This window comes from Triturus cristatus, chromosome 9, assembly GCF_964204655.1.
Source record: "Triturus cristatus chromosome 9, aTriCri1.1, whole genome shotgun sequence".
NCBI classification, from domain to species: Eukaryota; Metazoa; Chordata; class Amphibia; order Caudata; family Salamandridae; genus Triturus; species Triturus cristatus.
The window spans coordinates 157,550,181-157,568,360 of NC_140592.1; the positions used below are offsets into that span (position 1 = coordinate 157,550,181).

The 18,180-nt window shown below is 41.3% G+C and overlaps 1 protein-coding gene across 3 annotated transcripts in view; it reads left to right on the forward strand.

The window, feature by feature from the left end:
* The window catches only part of CACNA2D3 (calcium voltage-gated channel auxiliary subunit alpha2delta 3), a 2,334,275-nt gene that overhangs the window by 2,239,936 nt on the left and 76,159 nt on the right, over window positions 1–18,180 (forward strand). For 2 of the 3 annotated variants that reach the window (XM_085624637.1, XM_085624638.1), the window contains one exon: window positions 17,793–17,868. The exons of the other annotated variant lie outside the window; for it this stretch is intronic. In XM_085624637.1, coding sequence (XP_085480763.1) covers window positions 17,793–17,868 — 76 coding nt within the window. The remainder of the gene's footprint in view (window positions 1–17,792; window positions 17,869–18,180) is intronic. 3 annotated transcript variants of the gene reach the window in all.

Consider the following 18,180-nt stretch of genomic DNA (forward strand, 5'->3'; position numbering starts at 1 on the left):
GATCTAGCTGTACTTGGCATGTTGCTTGTTTAATGAGTATTAATTATTGGCACTGCCTCATAAATAAGAACTGGTCTGATGTCTGTCACATCGTTTTGTGTAGATACTTTTCATTCATGTGGGTGTTTAATGTATTTTTGTTCAAAATGTGCCTCATGTTAATGTATATTTGTTTTTTATTAATGTTGTATTGTGTCTTTTTCTATGACATGAATCAAAGGTCGAACTATTTTGTACTTTGACTGAAATAAGAAAAGGTGGAATAAAAGCACCACAACCACTTAATGATTAACGGTGGCTTGTTCTAAAGGTAACACGTATCAATGCACGTCCAAAACACCCCCTCTCTTTCCCTTAGTATTAAGGTGGTCTAGTTTGGACATAGGTATAGGCCCAACCCCTTGTTGCAATAACAAGAGGTGGGTAAATTACAAGTTTATCGTGGGACCCGGCAGGGGTGCCCCTTATTGATGATTCTGTTTGCTTTATCGAGCCACTGGTGACAGCGATTAGGAAGAATGGCAACATCCGTCCTCCAATTGCACAAATGGGGAAGATAAAATGATATGCTGATGATATCATGCTGATTAGCCAGTTGACAATTAAATCCAACACTGTATTCATTTTAAAATGTTTCCAGCTCTGGTTTAAAGCCATCCCCACATTTTGCAAACTTGGTCTTGACAGGATACTGACCAACTAAATTAAACAATGCAGTGATCGGGCCTTGACATGACTATCGGAGGGGCAAACTGGCCAGTGCGGATATCACTGAAAAAAATCTCGCAAATGTTACCTGCTTTATGAGTAAGTGCTGATAACAGACATTCTAAATGAAATAGGGCCAAAGACTCTCTATGTCATAATGGATCTTGGTGCTGTTTACATTTGAGGTATGAGTCACTAGGAGATCCAGAACTTCAGATTGATTTCCTGAAAGCGGACGGTAACATAGGAGAAAATTCCATTGGTGGTAGGTCAGATTATATATCTATAGGAGGTGGTCTCCACAGATTGATTCATGTCTTCAAAGAGTTTAGAAAATGTAAACTTTTTTGACAACAACTTCCAGACCCCCACCTCTTTTCCCTTCATGCTATGCTAACTAATTTATTATAAAGCAGCAATCATTCTGTAACCAGGTTTTGATAATCCACATTAACTATACATCCTCTTGTAAAATCATGTCATGGATTTTGTAGTGATGCAACACAGCTGACCATACATTCACAAACCTACCTCTAAACACATTTGGGTGGCTTCTTAAGATGTATGTATGTATATGATTTTTCTAGAACCTAACTAAGAGGCACCGGAGTGCTGTATATGGTCAAAGACTAGCATAAAGCCAACAAGTAAGATGTTGGTGTCAAATATCTGCCTGAAGTTTGTGTATTTCAGCTCCAGCTCGTTTGCAAGGTCACTAAAAGGTTAAAAGCATATAAAGTTACCTTCACCTCAAAGATCAGAGACAGATCAAGGGTTGAAAGACTGCATAACTCGGTGGAATAAATACGCCATGCATCATCTACCAGATTGTCTTGTAATGGGCAGCATTTATGGCTGATGTCAGCTATTTGGGAGCAGGCATGCTTGCTACGGTATTCTGCCAGTGTGGCAGTTGGATAGTCATGTGGCCAGTGGTTTTATATAACCATACTGCCTCCTCAGTTGGGGGAAAACACTAGACTGCTCAGCCAGCGCTGCAAATGCGGAAGCATTAATCGCACTATGAACAGTAAAGTGCAGAGTGCTCACCCCAGTTAGAATGCACAATATTCAATAGTTTAAAAAATCACAATGTCATTTAACCCAAAAACACTCCTACAATGAATCAGGAAAATCTTTTTTCCTTCCATGCATCAAATTTTGTCATATTCAAGTTACATCTAGTTGCAGCAAATTCAAATGAATGGCCCCTATTCTTTAACCTCTTCTGTGCCCATGACGAGATAGTCTCGTCATGGAGCACGGTCGCGCTGTGCCCATGACGAGACTATCTCGTCATGAACCCCACCCACTAATGTAACGCCCGGCACAGGAGGGGGAAAGGGCGTGGCACAGAAGGGGTTAACTCACACTCACTACTTCTGTCAAATAAAAAAAATGAATTAGCTCCCTCAATAAAAGTACTTAATCTTAGCTCTAATGGCCATTGCTGATTGTTGAGTGTTCAAACCCAGGGCAGCTCTACAGGAATGAAGATGTTACTATTTGCAGGGGGTGGACGTGCCCATAACCAATTCCACTCACAGGACACTTTTAAAGCCCAGGGCCCGTAACTGAGTCCACTCACAGGATGCTTTTAAAGCCCCGTTCCTACCTTTTTGCCTGGAGAACTGCCAAGGACCCAGGACCAACCTGCTAGCCGATCTGCCAACGGTGCATCGCAAGTGGGCCTGACTTTGCCACAGCTCTCACTTCGTTTTTCTCAACAGCAGAAAGCCTGTAGAAAAATCACCTTTTGTACATGCCTCACCCCTGATTTTTCCCCATTTTCTGGACTGTATTTTTACTAGTATTATTACTCTGAAACCATGACATGATTGTTCAGTGCCACAGTGGCTACAGAATGGTACTGTCAAAATTTGCCCAATTTGCCTATTTACCTTTCCTCTAAAGGCATGGTATATGGTACAGGAAATGCAATAATGGTATAGAAGTTAAATTGTGTAGGAAAATACCCCTTATTTTGTGCGGCTACTGCCATTTTTTTTGCTACATTTTATTGTTCTTTCAACTCTGTGTGCTGGGACACTGCTGTTCAGTGCCGAGTGCATGCGCATGTCAAAATTGGCTATATTCCTAATTGTATATTTAACTTACATGTAAGTTCCTAATATATCCTACAACATGTACCCAGGGTCTGTAAGTTTAATTTCACTAGTTGATTGTAGCACACTTTGCACCACCACTAAACTGAGAGTACAAAACATAACTGTAGGCCTACCACTATGGTTTGCTTAATCAGTTTTCAGACTGCAATTTCGACCTGTCAAAATAATTAACTCTTTCGACAGGTTTCCATATTAATACATCACCCTTAGGTCTCAAAAGCCCATAAGAAAGGGTGAATGGTATTTAAAAGTAGGGCATACAAACTTTTAAGGTTAAACATTTATTTACAGTAACAAGGTCCTAATGAATAGCTCCTTGATGACATGTGAACATAGCTCCTTGATGACATGTGAACATGCTCCCAGGTGAGCTGAGACAAAGGCCTTGGATGTGGGGAGATGTTCTGTCCCTCTAGCATGATGACCATCTGGGATGTGCCCAAAAACTCAATTAACTTCAAAGAGGCCTACCTTGTCACAAGCAGATGTACCTAACTCCTGGGCATCATTTGTCCCCCTGGTCAGCCATGCACCAGTCCCAGTGGGAGAAGAGCTACCACCAGAACTGGTTTTGAGTGACCACAGAGGAGGGGTTGCTCATTTCCCTAGCCACACTTCTAGGGTGGGCACAGGAGCTCTGCATAGAGAAAGAAAAGTTATGTCATGTTGGGTTGGATTTAGGTACAGAAGGGCACTGCAGGAGTTTTGTAGACTTGTCCCTAGGAACATTTTCCCTATTAGTTAGGGAGGCGCCAGGAGTCACCCCCATCCATAGCCTAATGTGAGATATTAATATGGCACCCCTGGTCACCCACTTCAGAAAACTATTGGATATTTGGAAGGCAGAAGAAGCACTGCACCTGCTGCTGAGAACTGTGAGGATACCTCAAAGGCTGGACCTGCTCCCACTTCTATTAAAGAATAAGAAGTGGACTGACTGACTCTTGCTAAGGAAATGGGACACAAAAGCTGCAAAAGAGGCTCAATTTCTTGGAAGAGCCCAGCTGACAAATTTCAACTGGATTTCTGTTGGAGTGAGGGCTGATCACTTAGCTCTGTTCCTGTGGTCTTGGAGCCCTTGGATAGTGTTGGAGTGTACTCCTCCTGCCTATTTCTAAAAATCATGAGTCTTAGAAACTTGTTCCTACCTTTTTACCTGGAGGACTGCCAAGGAACCAGGACCAACCTGCTAGCCGATCACCAACGGTGCATCGCAAGTAGGCAAGACTTCGCTAATGCTCCCGCTTTGATCTTCTCCACAGCAGAAAATCATTTTCAGCCAGACGTGCCCCAACCAGCATTTGACTACGCCGATCTCTTCTCAGTCATAGCCTGCAGCTTTGTCCCACTGAAGAAATCCAACTTCCAGAAAAGAGTCTAGTCTGAACGTAGAAAGGTTCACTGGGCCCGAAGTCGAGCAACATCCAATCAGTGCTGATGACTTCATGGGTACCAACTCTGGACTTTTCAAACTTAGATCTTATCCTGCCGTTGACAACAACTTCACTGAGACCTCATCCTTTAATCTTCTCATTGAGCTAGACTTCGGATTCAGCCTGCTCCACTAAAGACTCTTCTTTCTCTCTAATTTTCTAAGTGTGCAGCTAACTTTCTGACTTGAACAAAACCGAACAGTGTATCCAACATGCACTCTGTTGTGGTTGACCTTAAACCTTACCCTTGTCCAGGTGTAGGGTGAACAGTTGCCCTGAAGTTTGGTGCGTTACACATTTTGGCTCTATTTTATTTAAACATTTTAAATTTCAAAGCTCCAACTCCCCTTATTGGATTTTTGTCATTTTGTTCAGTGGGATTTATTTTTGCAGTAGGAATTTTATTGTGTTGTGTTTTTCACTTTGTAACTGTTTTAGTAGTTCTAAATGGTTAACAAAATGTTCTTAGGTTTACCTGGTCTGCTCCATGACATAGCTACGAGGAGGTACGTTTCAGTTTAAAGTACTGAAACATTTACTGTAACTAACAAGAATAGTGCCATTATTACGTGTGGTGGACTATCATCCATCACAGCTAATAATCCACTTTTTCGCAAATGTCATATCTGGGCAACAATGTATAGTTACAATACCACCATTGTGATAAAATATATGTCTTCCAAGAACGCCGTTTTGCTCTGACTAGACTGTAGTTTAAAAACACATCAGCAACACATTGAATTGAAAATGGCTTTGACATGTCGGAAACCTATTTTATATATTAATAAGTCACTCCTATAAGCCCACAGGTCTGGGTGCCTAATATATATAAGAAAGTATTACATATTGAAAATAGTGTCCCCTCACAGTGACTAACAAAGTCCCTGCTTTCACAATGTAGGTAAAGCTAGATGCTCCAGGAATGAGACCTGGGTAAAGTTAAGAATGTTAATTTCTATCTTTGCCTCAGAAAATACACGTAAGATGATTTCTCCATTTGATCTATTTTCCACGTAGTTTTAAAAATGTTATTCCACATAGGAAATAGATTTTTGATAACAGTTAATAGTTGATAATAACTTTAAAATGCTCTTAACAATATTCTTTGCGTTTTTGGAGCCAAAACTGGTTTAGAGCCAATTTTGTCACTTACATCCACAGGCCATGGTCCCCAGAGAACATTAGCCTGGCCTCTCAGCCCGGGAAGGGAGGGGGCATTATCAACAATGAGCCACTTAGCAGGAATTAGCAATCTGAGAGGGGGGTTAGTAGGGCAGGGACAGTTGTATGACTGGGCAGCCTTCAGACTACCTTCTTTGAGTTGGAAATGCAAAGTGAGGCTGACAAGCATGGCTCCCATTCGTTCCCCCTAGATGTTCTTGGCCCATTTCTTGAAGGAAGAAATCAATTCTTGCATGAGATAGAAGGAAGAGAGCTAATCACAACAGGAGACTGGTTCAGGGAATAGCCAAAATTCTTCGGACATAAAAAGGATTGGCCATTTTGAACTTGTGGCTTCGATGCTACTGCAAAGGGTAAGACTTGTGCCTCACCACCACTTCATCAGAACTTCCATGTACCTGAAGAAGAAGGCACTGCTTGAGGAGAGATCAGAGACGTCCTGATTCCTGATGGCCTAGGGATTGGAACTGCTCTCCAAAGATCAAGTGGTTGTCCTCTAGCAGGGATACAAAAACATAAGGACTCCTGGCCCCAAGAAGGCTCAGCTGACCACTGATGGCTGGACACTGCATGGACCTGGACTGGAGAGAGATCTGGTGTCCAGAGTATGCCCTGGAGACCTGCAAGCTACAGAAGTGACCAATACGAATATTCCCATAATTTAGAGAAAATTAAGACTTTGTCATTTTATTCCACACCTGGAGCGCCAGGAGAAGATGGGAAGCAGCATCCGAGGTGAGCAGGAAAACAAGGACCATCCCAGTCAGTACACTTTGCCACATTGAAAAGAGGTTTAGCAGGACATTTCTGTAAATGTAGCTGTCCTCCTGGAGCCCTACCTAGCTATAACTTCCAGCCTTGCTCTCCTGCAAGATTTTTGAGAACCAAAAAATAATGTCCGAGGATAAAACATTGCCATCAAATCTGACCAGTATGACCTGCTTGGTGCATCTGACTTCAGCTATATCACAGTTGGTCTGAAATTGTGCCTGGGACTTCTATGACCACAAACTGATATTTTTCAGAGCATTTTTTAGGTAGTTTTTTGCATTAAAACATTTTTTTAAAACTCATATCTACAGGTCCATTTATCCAATGTCAATTTATTATGATATATTTTTGATGAGTTGACTTTCATCAGTAGAGTTTGAATTATTTGGGAACGATTTGCATTCATAGGTGCTTCTACTGCTTAAACTTAACATGCATTTCTGTGTGAAATGTCCTACTGTTTGTGCCATAGTTACCAGTGTTCAAGTAGAGTTTCACTGACACTTGTGATAAGGCCAGTGCATAATTTGTAAAACAATGAGTGCTGGTTGCCAAAGTTATCCTCGGAAGCACCTGGGAGACATTGTTAAATGTTGGCATGATGAATACCAAGGCAGCATAGTCTAAATACACCTCAGGCCTTCTTAATCCAATACCAGACACCCCTGCCATTTTAGCCCACTCATTCAGGGTTCTTCTTAAGTGATGTTTTTTCTTCTTCCTCTTCCTCTATCTTTGTGCTATATTTGATTTCTTCTCTTGCTCTTGCTAAATGTCTGATGGAGAAAATTATTTGGCGGCCCCCGAGAATAAGTGCCAGTGGTCCCCACTGACAACCACCGGCTGAAATTCAGCACTGGTTAGGACCAAACCAGTGTGTGTTTATTAAGTGGGCAAACATTTTCCCTTCCCAAATTCATAATACCCCCTTCAGACATCATCCATTTTTTAAATCGTAACTCATGTTATTATATATTCACAAGCTTAACACAAAGACATGAGACCTTCAAAAGGCCTTGTGTCAGAGTCTAAATTAACATCAAATTTGGGAATGCAGTATCATTTGAAAAATAATCAAAACATCAATGAGGGCTACTGAGAATAATGTCAATTATGTTTCTCTAAATGAGAATTTAGACACTTCTTCTCAATTAATATACTTTTGAATTGAATTGATTGACTTATAGTCATGTTCAAAATACTATGGGTTATTTTGCTTTATAATGAGGTTTTAGTTGTCATCTTGTAGTGGTGAAAATATTCAGTTAAGAATTCACCTAATATTCATGCAGAATATTTACATTTTGAAATATGAAAATATATATTTGTATCAGCTTGCAAAATCTATTGTCCAAAGAAATGTTGTTATAGAAAACGATGGGATGACAGTGTTTCATGACATGTTGCTTTGACTTTAAAAATACATGTTCAAATATAGGTCACTATTTGTGTTTCAACAGTATAGATGTGACATAACTCGTTATGCCATGAATGATCAGCCCGAGATATGAGAATGACATTTTTATAAATGAAGTAGGGTCCTTGTGGGTCATTAATCCAGTAGCCAGTAGTGTAGATTATGTAGGTTTATTCAGTTACAGGTAATATGGTACAACCCCACCGGGAACAGCATCCTGCTGCTCAGACCCACTCATTCCCACTGACCACTCATCCAAACCATGCACTCACACAGGTTGAGCAGAAAGGAACTAGAAGACACAGGATATAACACATCTCCTTCCTTTAGGAAACAATAAAACATTCGGAAATAGAAAGAAAATACACATTCCACACCTCCTGCAAATGTAAGTACCCAATCCTAAATCCTAACAAAAGATCACGTTACATTACTTTAATTATTCCATTACTTAGGTGGTAAAATAAAATCAGGCCACATAGGATCACATAAGTGAATCATTGCATTCCCAGAATTAAAATGGAAAATGATATAAAATTATGTCACAGTGAATCAATCATTACATCCCTTGAATTGTAAATTAAGATCACATTAAATAAAGAACTATTACCCTCCTTAGATTGTAAAGGCAGATCACACATATAAGGATCAAATATATCTTGTGCTCCAAAAGAGAACACTATATATATATATATATATATATTCACTTAAAAAAACCATAGGTTTCACACATGTTATAGTTAGCTGGACATTTCCCTTGTAAAAAAACAATGAAATTCCCCATTTATAGTTAGTGCAGGCAACTATAACTCACGCGACCGCAATCCTCTGCTGATGACGTCAGATATTACATCACTGATTACATATGTGTCTTTCTGAAAAATAAATATTTGTAATATATGTATAGCTAAAGATTAATGGAAGAAGACATGGGTAAATAGGTGTCTAAATACAGTGATGTAATATCTGACGTCATCAGCAGAGGATTGCGGTCGCGTGAGTTATAGTTGCCTGCACTAACTATAACGGGGGAATTTCATTGGTTTTTTACAAGGGAAATGTCCAGCTAACTATAACATGTGTGAAACCTATGGTTTTTTAAGTGAATTTGCAAGGTTTTTTAAATGCTAATTCCTAACTATAACGTGTGTGAAACCTATGGTTTTTTAAGTGAATTTGTATGGTTTTTTAAATGCTAAGTTATGTATTTATTAATTTTCACCGTGCGCGCACCGTGCTTCGCGCACCGAGCGCCCACGAAGCGTTGTGCGTGACGTGCGCGCACCGTGCGTGCTCCGTGCGTGCCCCGCGCATTTTCGACAAAAAAATAAATGTTTTTTTCACCCTTGGGGGTCCTTCAGTGACCCCCTGACAAATGCTAGGGGGTCAGGAACTGTCCACCCTGCCCCCTTTTCACGTTCTCCACCTTTGTTTTTCACTGCCTCAGACTGCGAGAGACAACATGGCGGCCGCCACTTCCTGATTTCGACCGATTTGAATGTTTACTGACATCTAACAACCAATCAGAATTGCGCTCGCGCACGGCAGGGTGCGCGCACGGTGCGCGCGTATAGATATTGATATGGTTTTAAATGCTATTTTCTCAGGAAATACTGAACAGATTTACATGAGACCTTCAAAAGGCACTTCCTTGACCTTATGGCTACCTCTCTGCCAAATTTGACATAATTCTGCTCAGCCGTTCGGGCTGTACCTTCGACTAAAGGTCCTATGGAAAAATGCATGGGGAAAATGAGTTTAGGGACCCCCCTTTTTTCTCTGCCCCCGCTTGACTAATCACCCCGAGACATTCAGGGTAGGAGTGGAGCGGAGCGCCCCACCTATTTTGAAAAATTCGCGAGGATTCGTCAACCGGTGCCAAAGTTATTCAAAATAGAATTTTCAGATTTCCTATGGAAACACGGTCCTAACTATAACTATCTACTGGCGACGCCAGTAGATAATATACATATATATATATATATATATATATATATATATATATATATATATTCACTGAAAAAACCATAGGTTTCACACATGTTATAGTTAGCTGGACATTTTACTGATAAAAAAACAATGAAATTCCCCCGTTATAGTTACTGCAGGCAACTATAACTCACGCGACCGCAATCCTCTGCTGATGCTAATACTGTATTTAGACACTTATTTGCCCATGTCTTCTTCCATTAAATTTTAGCTTTACATATATTACAAATATTTTTTTTTCATAAAGACACATATGTCATCAGCAGAAGATTGCGGTCGCGTGAGTTATAGTTGCCTGCAGTAACTATAACGGGGGAATTTCATTGGTTTTTTATCAGTAAAATGTCCAGCTAACTATAACATGTGTGAAACCTATGGTTTTTTCAGTGAATTTGCAAGGTTTTTTAAATGCTAAGTTACTTTACGCCATTCGTGGCGTGCGCGCCCAGTTAACGCAGTTCGTTCCGTGCGCGCACGGTGCGCTTCGAGCACCGTGCGCGCACAGTGAGCACGCGGTGCGCTTCGCGCACCGCGCGCCCACTTTACGCAGTTAGTGCCGTGCACGCACAGTGGTCCCACGTTAAGCGGGATAGGCCATGTACGCACGATGCGCTTCGCGCACCGTGCGCACATGGGGGACATATTTTGCGCATCTTTGTGAAATGTATTCTTTGTTAACTTCTTAGACGTTATATGCCATGCACAAATGGTGCCCTTCGGGCACCATTTGCACACGGGGTAGGGAAAATGTGGATAATTTTTTTTTTTTTACAATTTTTTACCGTACGCGTACGGTAAGCGTAATCGGCGATTTTCCGAAAAAAAAAAATATTTTTTTTTTGGGCTTGGGGGTGGTTTGGGGACCCCTGTATCAATGCTGGGTGGTTAGGATCTCATGAAACTGCCTCTTTACACATTTTTGGGGTTCGTTTTTGCTGCCCAACTCAGAAAGCGAGAGAGAAAATGGCGGCCGCCGCTTCCTGGTTTCGACCGATTCGAATGTTTACTAAGATCTAAGAGCCAATCAGAATCGCGCTCGCGCACGCCACCGTACGCGTACGGTAAGCTTACGGTAAGCGCACGGTAAGCGCACCGTAAGCTGCCACAGATATATATATTGATTTAAAGGCTATTTTCTCAGAATCTACTGAACAGATTTACACCAAACCTACAAAAGGCACTTCCTTGACCTGGGGACTACCTCTCTGCCAAATTTCATTAAATTCTGTTCAGCCGTTCGGGCTGTAGCCCTGTCTAAAGGTCCTATGGAAAAATGCATGGGAAAAACGCGTTTTGGGACCCCCCTTTTATCTCGGCCCCCGCTTGATGAATCCCCCCGAGACTTTCAGGGTAGGAGCGGAGCGTAGCGCCCCACCTATTTTGAAAAATTCGCGAGGATTCGTCGACCGGCGCCAAAGTTATTCAAAATAGAATGTTGCGGATTTCCTATGGAAACGTGGTCCTAACTATAACTACCTACTGGCGACCGCCAGTAGGTAATATATATATATATATATATATACATAAACTCTATTTAAAAAAAAACCCCTTTCAATTGGGACATGTTTGAATTCATTGTTTATTTGGGACATTGAACATGTTACAATATGGATCATGATGTGGAACGGTTTTGCCCACTAGAGGGGTTGATCCTGATTTTCAATTGATTATCTTAATGACACACAATTCTTTCTTTTTGTATGATAATATTTTGATAAAAATGGGTAAACGTTTACCTCAACATTTTAATTAACGATAAAAATTAGTAAGGCAAACTGGATACGCCCACTGGATGGCTTCGATATTATGTGATGGATTGGGAATGTTAATCTTTCAATGTCAACGAGGTCGATAACCAATGTCTAAGTTAAATGTATTCACTTCGCAATTTGAGAGTAATTCGTGATCTCCCCCCTTTTTTTTTGTGTGTGTTGATAAGACATAATCAATGTTTGCGTACAGTTTTTGCAATTGGTTGAACAAACTACATGTCCCACAATGCCTGTATAACTTACAGGAAGTGATGTAACCCTATTTGGTTTTTCCGCTTGTTTTTTGATTTAAAAGCACAATTTCAATCTAACACTTTACCTGTGAGCAAGGTCTCCGTAGAGACCGAAACGCGTAAGGTTTTGCTGGTTGCTGCAATAAACGCATGGAAATTTGAATGAAAACCCGGTGTTGGTGTTGTTTTTTTTTAACTCAGTACACGGGAGTGCACGAGGAACAAAACTTCCCTACGGAAAAAATCGAATCCTTTATCTCGCAGCGGGTCCTGCTGCGCCTCGCGTGCACCGCCTTAGAGAACCCGGAAGCCTCTGAACTTGGGCCAGACTGAATGAATATATATATACATACACATATATATCATAGGATACAACTAATTTAACCGCTTAAGCACACACTGGAGGACCCATTTCTCCACACACTGTAGGACGACTACAGCACCCATCTCGCTGGACAAAGGAATGCAAATGTTCCCACTACAGCACTCATCACGCTGGACAAAGGAAATCAAATGATGCCACTACAGCACTCATCACACTGTACAAAGGAACCCTAATGGCCCCACTAAAGCACACATTTTGCTTGACAAAGGAACGCAAATGTTCCCACAACAGCACTCAACTCGCTGGACAAAGGAACGCAAATATTCCCACTCCAGCACTGATCTCGCTAGACAAAGGAATGCAAATGTTCTCACTACAGCACACATCTCGCTGGACAAAGGAACGCATGTGTTCCCACTACAGCAAAAAATAGGTATCTTTCTACCATAGACAGTTCAACATAAAAGGAACTCATTGCTCACTATATATATGTATATTCCAACCCAACATAAAAGGGACACATCTCTCTCTCAGCTCAGGGTATCATGCAACCCAACCCATCACCACACACAGGGAATTATGAAGAGTATACTGGGTATTATGCAGGGTATACAGGGTATATTCCAAACCACTAACTACCCTTTCTCGAAGTAATACCTAGCCCAAGCACATCCTAACACAAAAAAATCACTGTGCACCTCAAAATGTAATATACACTCCTACTGCAAAAAAAAACACACTCTCATCCAACAGTGCAACCACATCCACCTCCTGCCCACATTAACACATTCACCACAGCAGACCACATCTCCATAAGCATGGGAAGCAATCAATACAATACATTAATAACAATGTGTATAGGCATGGCATTAGAACACAAAGAAAACATAGATGTCACATGAGAGTAGTTAGCAAAACAGTCAAATGACTGGTGAGCGACTTCTCACCTGAGTCCACCGTCAGAATAGCATGAATCCACCACTGACTTCAATTCATCACTTGCATGAATACTCCTCTGGCTGATGAATTCTGATCACTTCAGTACAATAGCATGCCAGAGAAAACGTTTCCACATGATGACCACCAGCACATCAGACAGCATAACAAGCATTGCAGAGATACAGTGCTACCACCCTGTCACTACTTTTATGCAGCCAACACTGCCAAACCAGACAAGCTGATGGTACGCGCAGCATCAGTTCCACATGACTGCTACAAGCGACAGACAATCCTCAAAGGCTGAAGCGTACTCATTGAATCAGCTCAGCACGCCGGTAGTGGGCTCCACTGCCTGTTATGACGTCACAGCGGTTCCAACGCTGAAACCAAATCTGCTTATGGAGGCGATAGCTCTGAAAAAAAAATGCAGTAGTTGAGGAAAATATCTGGTGCCGCGGCTCGCGCCTTCCTGAGCTCACGATCACGATCACAAACAGCTTGCACTCTGCTGCTTGTGGACTAGTATCTCGTGGCTCAACAGGTAAGCAGCCACAAAAGTTCTGACATTGCCTACACTCTTTGAAATTAAAAAATCCACAACATGCCGTTTTCGCTAGCGTTACACACAGAGCAGCTGGCCTGTCATACATCAACCCTCCCCAGGGCTCGAATTATGCCCCCGAATGTAATTTCTTCAAACAGGCAATGCACACAACTCTCCATAACACAATACTGTTGGTTAACATTACACAAATATTTGTACCTTCAACCGCTGCTGATCCAGCATAAGCACATTTCTCTACTCACCAAAATCAGACACAGCTTGAGTTTTCCCAACTTGCTGTACCGATTACATACAGCGCTGCCGGCTCTTTGAAAGTGAACTTCTCAAATCAAGGTTACTGGCTGGTCATAGAATAAGTGCTACCTGTTCTTATTACAGATGACTGCAGCGTGCGCGAATCCATATCCTTATGGTTTAGCACCAAAAACTTCAATTCTGCAGGCAGTCCATCGTAAAGCCCCATAATTCAAACACCATTTCAGTAGGGTGTCTGACAGCTGGCAGGTTTCAAACAGCAGGTCGCACATCAAATCTTCAATTATGTAGCCTGACTGTAATGGCAGATTTCAGGCCACACAAGATCCAACGCTTAAAACATCCAATGTGTAGGCTGTCTGTTTTGGAAGACACCGGTGGGGCATCAAGGGCGTTGCTCAAGCTTATTTTCAGGTTTCTTGTCAGACTCTTGTGTAAAGGAGACAAGGGACACCCTACTCACAAGGAACCATGGTCCATGTTATATAAACAGAAAAAGTGGTTCCTGTGGACAATGTAAACAATAAACAATGTGTATATGCACAATGGCAATAGGAAAGGTTTAAATGGATACCCGAGAAAGAAGAAAAACCATATACCACAATATACTTATTGCTAACAGGGTCGAAACGCCGTCGACAAAACTTAAAGCGAACCATTCGCCAGTCTTCATTATCATATTTGAAGGCTGTGCTCATTGTTTACAAGTTTGATGCTTGACTTTGTCATTTTGGAACCCACTTTTTATATCACAATATGTCACAAATTATCGTGTAGGTTCCATGTTCACTGGGGACACCATGCACCTTTTTGATTTTAAGCATGATGTTTTATGTTTATAAACCTCTTGAACTTACAAGTATATTGTGTTATATGGTTTTTCTTCTTTCTCGGACATCCATTTAACCCTTTTCTATTGCCATTGTGCATATACACATTGTGAATTGTTTACATTGTCCACAGGAACCACTGTTTCTGTTTAAATCTTTTCAAACTCTGGTAAAATCCTTTTTAGTTTCTTGTTTAATTCCTGGGTTTTTCACGTGTGGTTCTTGCAAAATTGTCGCCACTTTTGTAAACGAAGTAGGGACCTTGTGGGTAAATAATCCAGTAGCCAGTAGTGTAGATTATGTAGGTTTATTCAGTTACAGGTATCATGGTACAGCCCCACCGGGAACAGCATCCTGCTGCTCAGCCCCACTCATTCCAACTGACCACTCATCCAAACCATGCACTCATGAACATTCTATTGCATCACACTCACACAGGCTGAGCAGCAAGGAACTAGGCGACACAGGATATAACAGAGATGTATTTTTTTAAATTAAATCTAACTTGATTCTACCTTTAGCCCTACTTCAAAGAAAAGGCAAAACAGTTTTTGAGTCACCTGTTTTTCCTACTCTCACCCAACATTGAGTCAGTGTGGGGAATTTTAGTTTTGAGAATCATTTCTGAAAAAAAAGTGGTAAGATTGAGAATCTGAAGAAAATTGATATTTGGTGAATCCATTAATATTTTCAATTTCTTGAATTCACTATTGTACCTATTTACTTCTGTAGTACTTGAGAATGTGTCAGTGTTGTGCTAATGTTGTGCAGTATTTAGGAGTGCATATAAAACTGCATTTGAATGCAAGTTTTAGAATTATTGGTAGTTGATACAGCTTCTTCATTTTGGTCTAATTATAGAGAAAATCTTGGTACAGCAGAAGGAGTAGCCACTGTAACATGAGCCATTGTACCATGTGATCATGTGTAATGCACGTAACTGAAGATTTGCCAATCTGAAGGCATGGTTTGAGAGATAGCTCAACATTTCCCTGACTTGAAATGGAAACTTTATGACAAAAATCTGTTTTCTAAAATCCGACACGTGACCCAACTTGCACGTTTTGAGAAGAGCTTGAGTTACCCTTTAGTGAAATATGCAATCTCTTTTAGTATTCATCTGATGTCACCTATATTTCTCTAGTATTATATATTTATTTAATAGGTCTATGAGAGACATAGGAATCTTAGATTTTCAGGATAAACACTGACCGAGTACATGAATTCCATTTAGATTAATTGTGCATATATATTATGTGGATATCCTAAAAAACTAGTCAAGGATTCAATCAATCAATCAGCATTTCTAGAGCGTGGCACTGTTATCCCTGAGGGTATTGGGGTGCGACGTCTTCATCGAAAAGCCAGGTCTTGGGAAAACTGCGGGAAGAGGGAAAAAAACAGCAGAGAAAGGCAAACAGAGGGCAGAAAAACAAGGAGAAGAGGCAAAACAGAGGGCAGAAAAACAAGCAGATAAAGCAAAACAGAGAAGAAGTGGGCAAAACAGAGGGCAGAAAAACAAGCAGAAAAGGCCAAACAGAGGGCAGACAAATGAGGGCAGAAAAACAAGCAGAAAGGCAAAACAGAGGGCAGAAAAATGAGCAGGCAAATGCCAAACAGAGGGGAGAAAAATGAGGGCAGAAAAACCAGCAGAAAGGCATAATAGAGGGCACAAAATTGCAAAACAGAGGGCAGAAAAATTACCTGAAAAGGCAAAACAGAGCAGGAAACATGCAGAGGAGGCACAAACAGAGGGCAGCAGGTAGAAAAGCAGCAGAGGGTAGCTGACTGCAGGCAAGCGGGGGAGCAGAGGGAGCTGGCACAAGGACCTGCTCAAATGGGTTGCGCTGCACCCTTGACTAAGTGGGTCCTGGGGAGGGCGGGGAGCTGGGTGGTGGGAGGAGGGAAACAGCATGAAGAGGCAAGAAACAAGCAGAAAAAAACAAAACAGAGGGCAGAAAAATGAACAGAAAGGCAAAACAGAGGGTAGCAAAAATGAGCAGAAAAGGCAAAACTGAGGAGAAGAGGGCAATACAGAGGCCAGAAAATGAGCAGAAAAGGCAAGATAAACAGAGGGCAGAAAATCGAGCAGAAAAGGCAAAATAGAGGAGAAGAGGGAAAAACAGCAGGCATAAAAACTAGCAGAAAAGGCAAAATGGAGGGTAGAAAAACAAGCAGCCAAGGCAAAACAGAGTGCAGAAAAATGAGCAGGAAAGGAAAAACAGAGGGCAGAAAAATTAGCAGAAAATGGCAAAACCTGAGAGCAGAGAAATGACCTGAAAAGGCAAAACAGAGCAGGAAACATGCAGAGGAGGCACAAACAGAGGGTAGCAGGTCGAAAAGCAGCAGAGGGTAGCTGACTGCAGGCAACCTGGACAGGAGAACTGTAGCAGGGGGAGCTGGCACAAGGACCTGCTCAATGGGTCACGCTGTTGGCTTGGTGGAGAGAAGGGGTGCTGGGTAGTGGGAGGAGGCATACGGCAGGAGGAGGGAAGTGGTGGGAAGAGGAAAGAAACAAGCAGAAAAAGGCTAAACAGAGGGCAGAAAAATGGGCAGCAAAGACAAAACAGAGCAGAAGAGGGCAATACAGAGGGCAGGAAAATGAGCAGAAAAGCCAAGCAAGACAGAGGGCAGAAAGTCAAGCAGAAAAGGCAAAATAGAGTAAAAGAGTGCAAAACAGAGGGCAGATAAATGAGCAGAAAATGCAAAATGGAGGCCAAAAAAACGAGCAGAAAATGCAAAACAGAAAACAAGCAAAGAAGGCAAAACAGGGGGCAGAAGGGCAAGCAGAAAACAGCAAAACAGAGGGCAGAAAAATTTGTAGAAAAGGAAAAACACAGTAAGAAACGAGGAGAGGAGGCACAAACAGGGGACAGCAGGTAGACAGGCAGCAGAGGGTAGTGGACTACGGCAAGCTGAACAGGAGAAATGTCGCAGGGGGAGCTTGTACAAGAATACTGCCATGGACTAACAATGAACAACCCTGAATTTAGCAAAGTTGTTGGGGCGTTGCCCCATACAATGTATTATTTAAAAATAGGATTGTAAGTATTCCTATACTTCTTATTTACCTCCCATTTAGTCATCTTTTCTCTATTTGCATTCACTTGTGTAAAAAATGATGCCCCCTCACCTACATCCAGAGTTTGTTGATTGCATCTACTTGTGTAATGTGAACTGTTAGATGATGATGTTGTGCTTCTTTTTTCCCTGAGTCACATAAATGTTTTGTTCTCTTCTGTAGAATTACACTTTATGACTACCAGGCCATGTGTAGGACAAATAAAGAGAGTAGTGACAGTGCCCGTAGTTTACTAAATGTAAGTATACATTAGTATCCATCATAAACACCCACCCATAACTCCACTATTATGAGTAGTATACTTCCACTCATTTCAGATTCCTCATTCAAATTCTGTATTAAAATTCTGTATTAATACCTCTTTTGCTCTAATATTTTGCTTCTCTTATCATGCACTGTGTTTTAATAAAAACAAAAAAAATATTTGTCATGTTTTGCTATACATAGTTATATACATTGCTGAAAGAAACTTTTCAATGCATCATCAATACTTCAACAGTTGTATATTAGCACTCTTAATATAAAGAGGTTAACATCATCTTTACTCACC